This window comes from Hyla sarda, chromosome 8 (assembly GCF_029499605.1).
Source record: "Hyla sarda isolate aHylSar1 chromosome 8, aHylSar1.hap1, whole genome shotgun sequence".
NCBI classification, from domain to species: domain Eukaryota; kingdom Metazoa; phylum Chordata; class Amphibia; order Anura; family Hylidae; genus Hyla; species Hyla sarda.
In genome coordinates, this window is record NC_079196.1 from 202,329,816 (window position 1) to 202,340,780 (window position 10,965).

The window sequence follows — 10,965 nt, forward strand, 5'->3', positions numbered from 1 at the left end:
GGATAGGAGGTCGGGATAGGAGGTCGGGATAGGAGGACGGGATAGGAGGACGGGATAGGAGGACGGGATAGGAGGACGGGATAGGAGGACGGGATAGGAGGACGGGATATGAAGTCAAAAGCTTCCTCCTTTGTTTATTTTCCTTCCCAACAAGGATTAGGAAGGAAAAATCGGGCAACGCTGGGTACTTAGCTAGTACCCGATATAACTCAGGATCAGTAGACTTATGTAAATAATACATTACAATTAATCCCATAGAGATACATGGAGGGGCTGCCGCGTAATGCGGGGACGGAATGTCCCCTTTCCTATACATTGCCGTAGCCCCGAACAGGAGATCGGGGGGGGCCCCAGCACTCAGAACCCCCGTGATCTAAAACTTATCCCCTATCCTTCGAATAGGGGATAAAGTTCAGAGCGCTACATATCTCCTTTAATAATTCTGATTGTTACCCTTAAAGCAACAGCTCACAGTTTAGCAGAGTAATTCTTTTTATTGGACTTGCCTGGTAAATTGTAATGTAAATCTATAGACCGGCCTCTGTGCAGACACTGAATAAGCAGGAGGTGTCAAGAGACAGAAGCAGATTTTCAGATCAGTCACTTGTTAATGTAGCTCTATTAAAAAAAGGAGTGGTCCAGGCAAAAAAAATATAAAAAAATGTAAGATTGGATAACTTCTTTAACCCCTTAAGGACCAAGCCCATTTTGACCTTAAAGGGGTACTCCGTTACCTTTCTGTCAGAGCTCCGCTTTCCAGCATCCGGAAGTTATTGTTCCGCACGATGTTCGTGCGGGCTCCCGTGTTCAGGGCCGCCCCTCGTGACGTCACAGTCGCCCCCTCGTGACGTCACGACCGCCCCCTCAACGAAAGTCTATGGGAAGAGGGCCTTACGGCCATCGCGTCCCCTTCCCATAGACTTTCATTGAGGGGGCGGTCGTGACGTCACGAGGGGGCGACTGTGACGTCACGAGGGGCGGCCCTGAACACGGAAGCCCGCACACACATCGTTTGGAACATTAACTTCTGGACATTGGAAAGCGGAGCTCCGTCAGCAAGGTAACGGAGTACCCCTTTAAGGCCTGGGCCAATTTTATTTTTGTATTTTCCTCCTCTAAAAATCGTAACTTTTATATTTTCATCCACAGACTAGTATGAGGGCTTGTTTTTTGCACGACCAATTGTCCTGCGTAATGACATCACTCATTTCACCATAAAATGTATGGCGCAACCAAAAAAATACTATTTGTGTGGGGAAATTAAAAAGAAAACTGCAATTTAGCAAATTTTGGAAGGTTTTGTGTTCACGCCGTACAATTTACGGTAAAAATGACGTGTGTTCTTTATTCTGAGGGTCAATACGATTAGAATGATACCCATGGTTATATACTTTTCTATAATTGTTGTACTAAAAAAAAAAAAAAAAAAAAAAAAAAAAAAAACACTTTTTAACCAAATGAGTATGTTTAAAATCCTTCTATTTTGACAACCTATAACTTTTTCATTTTTCCGCATAATTGGCAGTATGAGGGCTCATTTTTTGCGTCATGATCTGTGCTTTTTATTGATACCACATTTTTGTATATAAAAAAACTTTTAGAAATAGTTTTTTTAATAAAATGTGACACGCCGTATCAATAACATTATATTTTAATAGTTCAGACATTCACGGACGAGGTGATAGCAAATAAAATGGGGAAAAAAAAGGACATTTTACTTTTTTATTGGGGGAGGGGATTTTTCAAATTATTTTTATTTTCATTTTTACACTTTTTATGTCCCCATAGGGGACTATCTATAGCAATCCTCTGATTGCTAATACTGTTCAGCACTATGTATAGGACATAGCACTGATCAGTGTTATCGGTGATCTTTTGCTCTGGTCTGCTCAATCTCAGACCAGAGCATAAGACCCCGGGAGATGGCCGGAGCAAGGTGGGGGGACCTCCGGCAGCCATGCTGAATGATCGGATCGCCGCAGCAGCGACGCGGGCGATCCGAACATCCACTTAAAGTACCGCACTGCAGCAGATGCCGTGATCTGTATTGATCATGGCATATGAGGGGTTAATGGTGGACATCTGCGCAATCGCGGATGTCTGCCATTACCGGCGGGTCCCTGGCTGCTGATAGCAGCCGGGACCTACCGCGTATGACACAAGCACCGGTCCGGTGTCCGCGGTCATGGCGGAGCGTAAATGTACGCCATGGTGTGTTAAGTACCACATCACCATGACGTACATTTACATTAATTGTCATTAAGGGGTTAAGGACCAGGGGTTTTTCTGTTTTTGCACTTTGGTTTTTTCCTCATCACCTTCTAAAAATCATAACACTTTCAATTTTGCACCTACAGACTCATATGAAGGCTTATTTTTTGCGCCACCAATTGTACTTTGTAATGACATCAATCATTTCACCACTTTACGGCAAATTCAGAAAAAAAAACACAATATTTGTGGGGCAAAATTGGGGGAAAAAAAGTTGTTTTGTAAATTTTGGGGTCTTCCGAATCTATGCAGTGAACTTCTCAGTAAAAATGGCACCATATATTTATTCTGTAGGTCCATACTGTTCCAATGATACCCAATTTATATAGGTTTTTCTTTATTTCACTACTTAAAATTATAACTACATGCACCAAAATAAATACGTTTATTTAATTGGCCTCTTCTGACCCCTATAACTTTTTTTTTTTCCGTATACAAGGTGGTAAGAGGGCTAATTTTTTGCGCTATGGTCTGAAGTTTTCATTGGTACCATTTTTGTTTTGATGGGACTTTGATCGTTTTCATACATTTTTTTTTTAGAGTATACAAAGTGACCAAAAATACGCAATTTTGGACTTTGGTATTTTTTTTATGTATACCCCATTGACTGTGCGGTTTAATTAATTATTAATTATATTTTTATAGTTCGGACATTTACGCACACGGCGATACCACATATGTTTATTTTTTATTATGTTTTTATATGGAATTTGGAAAAAGGGGGGTGATTTGAACCTTTAATAAGGAAGGGGTTAATGTGTGTTTTTTATTTTTATTTTTTTTACACTTTTAGTCCCCTTAGGAGGAATCATTACATTCCTCATACAGATCAATGTGGTTCATAGAACCACATTGATCTGTGTGATCTGCACTCCATTGATAAAGCCTTGTCCTGCCAGGCTTTATCAGTGGGAGAGCTGGGACAGCCGCAGAAGCAGAGGTAAGCCCTCCGGCTACCTCCATAGTGGATTGACCCCCTGCGATCGTGCTGCTTGGGGACGATCCACCCCACTGGACCACCAGGGAGTGTTCACAGCTTCCTTTAGACGCCGCTGTCATGTTTGCTGGCAGCGGCATGACGGCTATTAACGCTGGGCCCCAGCTACAACAAGAATCAGCTGAGGGCTGGCCGGTATGACGCGGGCTCGAGTTGGGAGCCCGTGTCATACAACGGATAACAGCACATAGACAAGTATAAACGTCCATGGTCGTTAACTAGTTAAGTACATTTTAATGATGACTTACCCTTAGGATAAGTCATCAAATCGGAGGGGTGCAGACTACCAGCACCCCAGCTGATCAGATATTTGTCAGGGATGTGGTACCTACATTACAGGGCACACAGCGTAAATAAAAGCAGATAGCGCCATACATTGTGTAGTGGCCGTGCTTGGATACTGCAGCTCAGCTCCCATTCACTTCAATCAGAGCTGAGCGACAATATACAGAGCTCTCTGCTTACTGTGCTGATCCATGTTGTGTTGGACTCCACATGAACAGATATTGATGATCCTGAGCAGTGTTTCCCAAACAGTCTGCACCCAGCTATTGCAAAACTACAACTCCCAGCATGCCTGGACCTGATCCTAAGAATAGGTCCAGTGCACAGAACATACTGGAGTGAAACAATTGATAAACATTGATTCCTGTATATGATATAAATGAAGTTTATTACAGGTCAGTGAATTTAGAATAGTCCTGGGGTGAGAAGCGCCTAGGATTCATTTACCTAGGACAGTGGTCTTCAACCTGCGGACCTCCAGATGTTGGAAAACTACAACTCCCAGCATGCCCGGACAGCCGTTGGCTGTCCGGGCATGCTGGGAATTGTAGTTTTGCAACATCTGGAGGTCCGCAGGTAGAAGACCACTGTCCTAGGGCATAGTAGCCCCAACCAGTACACATGAAGATAAGGGGTACAGGATCATATCCTGTGGGGGTATTTCCGCTTGCGATCCAGACATACGATGCCAGGCATCTGCCACGGTGCTAGGCCCAGGGCACCATGAATGTTCAATGCTATAGGCCAAGGTCACATGACCAAGTCCTCATCATACAGGTGTCCCCAGCTTGGCCTTTCTCTCCTCTTCAAACTTCACCCTGGAGTAGATGCGTTTCCTCTGAAGATCCAGCAGAGGTTCACTTATGGGTTTCCCTTCCTTCTGCATCTGTGCCAAAATCATAGCTCTTAACAGAGGTGGGTACGGCACACAGGGCAGGGCTTCTGGCTCTGGCAGGGGCGTAAACATCTTAAAGTTTTCCTCTTGGTGCCGGGGTACGAGACGCCAGTCGTGGTACATGGTTTTGCTTATCTCGGTCTCCTCAGACTCTTGTTTACCTGGTTGTAGAAATGAAGAGTGAAGTCAGCGCCAGTGATAGTGATCCTTCAAACCTGTGGCCCTCCAGCTGGTAACAGACCAGAACTCTGCAGTCTGCAGGTAGCAGGGCATTCTGGGACTTGTAGTTCTGTAAAAGCCGGTGGTTCACAGGTTGGAGGTGGGGTAGAATCACCAATTTAACCAATTTTTGTGTTACGTGCTTCCTTTTGTTTTTTTTTATTCCGCTATTTGTACCAAAATTGACGAATTTTGCGCTTTTTTTTTTTATGCCGTTCACCGTGCGGGATAATTTACATTATAGTTTTATAGTAGACGTCATCACGGACGTGGCAATACCTATTATGTATATGATTTGTGTTTTTGATCTTTTTGGTGATAATACAGAGCTTTTTTTGGGAAAGGGGCATTTAAATTTTTTTTTATTTTTTTACACACTTCATACTTTTATTGAAGAACTTTTTATTTTATTTTTTCGACTTTTCACAGGTTATACTATGCGGCAATACATGTGTACTCCAGCACAGTATGACCTGATCAGCTGCACACACTACAGCCTGTGCGATCAAGCCCCTGGCTGGATCTCACAGGCTTCCATAGCAGGTATACAGGAGGTCATGATCTGACCTCCTGCCGATATAGCAACCAACGGCGACCCGTGATCGTATCGCAGTGCCGCTGTCTGTGAACAGGGGAAGAGCGCTCCCCCTGTCAACACCATAGATGCCGGGATCAGGATTGTATACCACAAAATGAGTCCCCTAGGGATCTCTGGGCCAAATTAATGTAACACAAAACCTACTTGGGGAAATAAATCCCCTCAGGATAAACCCTGACTAAAGATCCCCTAAAATATAACTTTTATTAGATTTCTTTAAAATTGGTGAATTTTTTGTGCATTTTCCATTTATTGCCACTAGATGGCAGTGGTGTTTAAAACTTTCAACACTGCTCAGCTAATTCCTCTCTATTAGGATCGTGGAATGTTTGTTATACAGACCATCAATCATTCATATCTATCTAGTGTACTCTAGTGCCCTGCTGCAGCTCGGACACACGAGGTACTGACTAGAAAAGGTCACTGGCACAGTGTGCTATTAAAACATTAAACCTCTCCTCCAGCACAGTATGACCCGATCAGCTGCACACACTACAGCCTGTGCGATCAAGCCCCTGGCTGGATCTCACAGGCTTCCGTAGCAGGTATACGGGAGGTCATGATCTGACCTCCTGCCGCCATAGCAACCAACGGCGACCCGTGATCGTATCGCTGCCATCGGTGAACAGGGGAAGAGCGATCCCCCTGTCAACACCATAGATGCCGTGATCAGAATTGATCACAGCATCTAGGGGGTTAATGCTGCAGGGATCGGCGCGATCGCGGCTCTGGCAGCTGCGGCGGGACTCCGGGTGCGATTAGCAGCCGGGTCCCGTCGCTGATCTCCTGCACTGCCCGCGGCAGTGCCGGAGATCACTAGTATGTATGCATGCATATGTCCCATAGCGGGAAGGGGTTAAAGAGAAATTGTAACATGAAATTGGCATATATAACAGTCCACACTGATGAGAACCTGTTTCCATGTACAGTGTTCCCTCAAGTTACAATATTAATTAATTCCAGGACGACCGTTGTATGTTGGGACCATTGTATGTTGAGACCATAACTCTATGAGAACCTGGTAATTTGTTCCGAAGCCCAAAATGTCATCCAAAAATAGGAAAATAAGTAGATAACTAATATAGATAAAGCAAATCCTTACATATAAAAGTAATAAAGATCTGCTGGGAGCTGTAATCACTGTCTATGTAGAGGACAGGAGCTTCTTCGGGGTCCTGTACAGAACAAAGTGTCCTAAAAAAGTAACATGGAGTCGCCTTCACCTGGTGTCCAAAGGAGCAGCTAACCCTGGTACAGGTAAAGAGTACAGAACATGTAATACCTCCCTGTACTGTAGGGGGTGCTACCAGACACCAGTCAGTGCATGCACTTCAGTAATACAGGGGTTTTACCAGTGAATGTCCATTCTGATTGGTCGGTTCTTCCAGCCATTGACAGGTATCACAGATCTGGACTGTCTGTACATTGTATGTTGAGTCTGGTTTATAGTTACAATGGTCCAGAAAAGACCATTATATGTTGAAACTATTGTATGTTGAGGCCATTGTATGTTGAGGGATCACTGTATAATGCGTCTATACCTTTGGCTGTTTATTCCGTGGCATTATCTCCATATAAAAGACTTTCTTCAGCAGGCATGAACAGTGGTGCGCACTGCCCTGGGGCCCCCATGCCTCCCCCCCCCTTATTTCACTTCATTGCCACTATGTGATTGACACACAGGTCAGTCGCACATGCGCCATCACTCAATATACCTGGCTCCCTGCCTCTAGTGTCGGGACTTGTCTACCCAGCAGACCTGTGCACCTCCAGGGGGAATACATTAGCTAGCGGCATGGAGAAAAGTCCAACTCCAGAGGCAGAGGTGGAGCATCATAATTCTGAGCAACAATCATAAACAGCATTGGGAACCCCAATTACACAACGGCAATGAAGCAAAATAGGGGGACCTTTGGCTGTTTATTCCATGGCTTTATCACACAGGGACAATGGAGTGACATTGGGGCATGGTGACTAGAGATGAGCAAACTTACAGTAAACTTCGATTTGTCACGAACTTCTCGGCTCGGCAGTTGATGACTTTTCCTGCATAAATTAGTTCAGCTTTCCGGTGCTCCCGTGGGCTGGAAAAGGTGGATACAGTCCTAGGAGATTCTTTCCTAGGACTGTATCCACCTTTTCCAGCCCACCGGAGCACCGGAAAGCTGAAGTAATTTATGCAGGAAAAGTCAGCAACCGCCGAGCCGAAAAGTTCGCGACGAATCAAATTTACTGTAAGTTCGCTCATCTCAAATGGCGACCCCTGGACATTGCCAACCCCTGTTTATGACTGCAAAATAAAGTTTATGGAGATAAAGCCACTGAATAAAGCACCAAATGTAAGGCTGCATTATATATGGAAGCAGCTTTTAAGCAATGTGGACTGTTATTTATGCCGGATTTATGAGACGGGTGAACTTTAACCTTGTACTGTGTAATTGTAATGTGTTATGTGCATAGACTTACCCCTGAAGGTCAAGTAACCCCAAGCTTGACCATAGTCCATATTCTATAGGAAAATAAAAAGAATTATATTCTATAAGAAAAAAATTTGACATAAGCGTAATTACATTTTAACTTTAAAACTTTAATGCAAAAATGTGCAGGTGCATGCAAAATACAAAAAATAAAATAAAAAAAACACATGAAATTTTAAGCAATTGATGAAAAGTAAGATAAGCCGGAAATAATGACTGAAATTTAAAGTACGGCCACTAAAAAAGAAAAAACATTCGTAAAACGGGCGTGATCTCTGACGTCCAGCATTAGCATTAAAGGGGTACTCCGTTTTTTTTTTTTTCTATGAACTAATGCCAGAAAGTTAAACAGATTTGTAAACTACTTCTATTAAAAAATCTTTACCCTTTCAGTACTTTTTAGCAGCTGTATGCTACAGAGGAAATTATTTTTTGTCTTGACCACAGTGCTCTCTGCTGACACCTCTGTCCATGTCAGGAACTGTCCATAGCAACATAGGTTTGCTATAGGGATCTTTTCCTGCTCTAGACAGTTCCTGATACGGGCATCAGGTGTCAGCTGAGAGCACTGTGGACAAGACAAAAAAGAAATTCAAAAATAATTTCCTCTGTAGCATACAGCTTCTAAAAAGTACTGGAAGGGTAAAGATTTTTTAATAGAAGTAATTTACAAATCTGTTTAACTTTCTGGCACCAGTTGATTTAAAAAAAAAAAAAATATATATATATATATATATATATATATATATATATAAAAAAAAAAACAGTAGAAGAGGTTTGCTGTGGGGATTTGCTTCTACTCTGGACAGTTCCCGAGACAGGTGTCATCAGAGAGCACTTAGACAGAAAAGAACAACTCAACTTCAGCAGCTCATAAGTACTGAAAGGATTAAGATTTTTTTATAGAAGTAATTTACAAATCTGTTTAACTTTCTGGAGCCAATTGATATATATATATATATATATATATATATATATATATATATATATATATAAAAAAGTTTTTTCCTGGATAACCCCTTTAAGATGTTAAATGCCACAGTCCTCACCTCGGCCGTGTAGTCCACTTTGACCTTTGTTATAGTCCAGTAACAGGGCTCACTATATTCCTCCAGCCACGATTTCCTCGTCACTACTCGTCCCACTCCAAACGCTCTCAAGCCAGAAAGCAGAGTGAAAAGCCTTTTCTCGTACTTTACATCCTCCCAGGCGAGAACTGGCAGACGTTTGCCAGTGAAGGGTCGAGTCATGGTCTGTTATAAGAAAAGGTGAAGTACAAGTGTAAGACTATGGAGCAAATCAGAACACAAATTACTAATACACAGATATAGGAAGGAGCTAATATACAGGGACAGTCTCAGCTTTTAGGCTACATACAGGTGGGCATACAAATTAGATGAATGGTGCTGGTAGGGGGGGGGGGGGGGTGCAATCCAGTGCTCCTCAACTTGTGGCTCTCCAGCTGCTGCAAAACTGCAACTTCCAACATGCCCTGTCAGAACACGATGGGAGGTGTGGAGTGCCACTGATTTAAAGGAAATATATATATATATATATATATCTCAACTGGCTCCGGAAAGTTAAACAGATTTGTAAATTACTTCTATTAAAAAAATCTTAATCTTTCAGTACTTACGAGCTTCTGAAGTTAAGTTGTTCTTTTCTGTCTAAGTGTTCTCTGATGACACGTGTCTCGGGAACCGCCCAGTTTAGAAGCAAATCTCCATAGCAAACCTCTTCTAAACTGGGCGGGTTCCCGAGACACGTGTCGTCAGAGAGGATTTAGACAGAAAAGAACAACTCAACTTCAGAAGCTCATAAGTACTGAAAGGATTAAGATTTTTTTTAATAGAAGTAATTTACAAATCTGTTTAACTTTCTGGAGCCAGTTGATATTTAAAAATAATTTTTTCCTGGATAACCCCTTTAAGACCACTGACACCCATGCAGCTGTCAGGGTATGCTGGAAGTTGTAGTACTGCAACAGTTGGAGAGCCACAGATTGGACAACAATGATCTAATGTGTATGGCAGTGTTTCCCAACCAGAGTGTCTCCAGTTGCTGCAAAACTACAACTCCCAGCATGTCCAGACAGCCAAAGGCTGTCTGGACATGCTGGGAGTTGTAGTTTTGGAACAGCTGGAGACACTCTGGTTGGAAAATAGGGTCTTCTTTCATTCCATGCCTGCTTTTACACCTGTTGACGGGTATTGTGCCATTTTCGGAATCCTGTACAACCTCCATCTCCATAGCAATGTTGTGGCTAGCCTAGCGGGGCAGTGTTTCCCAACCAGTGTGCCAACAGCTGTCCTGGTATGCTGGAAGTTGTAGTTTTGCAACAGCTGGAGGCACACTGGTTGGGAACCACTAGTGGTTTATAGGGGTATCCCAACTCTCCTATGACAACTGATGCTCACACTTGTTCATGTCCATGACTGGTCTGTCAGTCACACAGGCAATAGGCTAAGAGAGAAGTCTGGAAAAAGACAGGTGTCTGCCAGCAGCTCCCCATTAACAATACATGCACGCATGCCCAAACTGAGCATACATATATTTGACGTGAATGCAAGTTAGCTGCAATTCAAAGCATGGCCTTTGGACAATTGCAGCACCGGTTCAGGAAAAAAAACCTTATGTAGCTATACGAGAATCAATGCAATGCAATGTGTCAGTGGTCTCCACACTGTGGACCTACAGCTGTTGCAAACTATAACTCCCAGCATGCCCGAACAGCTGTTGGCTGTGCAGACATGCTGGAAGTTTAAGTTTTGAAACATCTGGAAGGCCACAGTTTGGGGACCACTGCCCTATAGGCATAACTCTCTATATAGGCCCGTGTTCTCCAGCAGCTGCAAAACTACAACTCCCAGCATTCCCTGACACCCTCCCATGATGGGTGTTGTAGTTTAGCAACAGCTACAGGTTGAAGGGTGACAACCGTAGGGCAAGGGAGATGCAGCCACCTCATAGTTCAGCGCATAACGCTGGGAGTCCCGCGGCCGGTTCTTCAATTCCCGGTAAGCCCGGACCTTCCGGGCCATCTCAGCGATGAGCCCCAGCTTCTTCTTCCTCGCCATGATCACAACAACACAAAACACGTGAGGGTGACCCCCAAGAATCTCCGGCCAAATGTCGCGGCCTGATGACGTAAGCGAGCTGTCAATTGAGTCACGTGATTCGCAGCGTCGCGCATACTAATCTTTTTTTTTTTTTTTTTTTTGTA

At 43.5% G+C, this 10,965-nt stretch overlaps 1 protein-coding gene across 2 annotated transcripts; it reads right to left on the reverse strand.

Moving 5' to 3' along the window:
- Positions 1 to 1,029: 1,029 nt before the first annotated feature.
- MRPS34 (mitochondrial ribosomal protein S34) lies at positions 1,030 to 10,909 on the reverse strand. 2 transcript variants are annotated; one of them, XR_008847125.1, is made up of 5 exons: positions 10,706 to 10,909; positions 8,792 to 8,995; positions 7,732 to 7,774; positions 4,167 to 4,609; positions 1,030 to 4,020 (listed from the first exon to the last, which is right to left on the reverse strand). XR_008847125.1 is itself a non-coding variant. In XM_056535370.1 (4 exons), exons 1-4 carry the CDS (start codon positions 10,817 to 10,819, stop codon positions 4,323 to 4,325), a joined length of 648 nt encoding a protein of 215 aa, XP_056391345.1. In that variant the 5' UTR covers positions 10,820 to 10,909; the 3' UTR covers positions 4,099 to 4,322. The 2 variants fall into 2 exon arrangements, 1 of the variants encoding a protein (XP_056391345.1); XM_056535370.1 differs by lacking the exon at positions 1,030 to 4,020 and having other exon boundaries at positions 4,099 to 4,609.
- Between the last annotated feature and the right edge of the window lie 56 nt (positions 10,910 to 10,965).

Bases quoted from the DNA above. Each gene is read 5' to 3' on its own strand.
- MRPS34 (XM_056535370.1), bottom strand. From the start codon at position 10,819: ATGGCGAGGAAGAAGAAGCTGGGGCTCATCGCTGAGATGGCCCGGAAG. The intron at 7,775-8,791 runs GTGAGGACTGTG...ATTTTCCTATAG, and splicing joins AAGTGGACTACACGGCCGAG to AATATGGACTATGGTCAAGC. The intron at 4,610-7,731 runs GTAAGTCTATGC...TTCTACAACCAG, and splicing joins GGGTTACTTGACCTTCAGGG to GTAAACAAGAGTCTGAGGAG.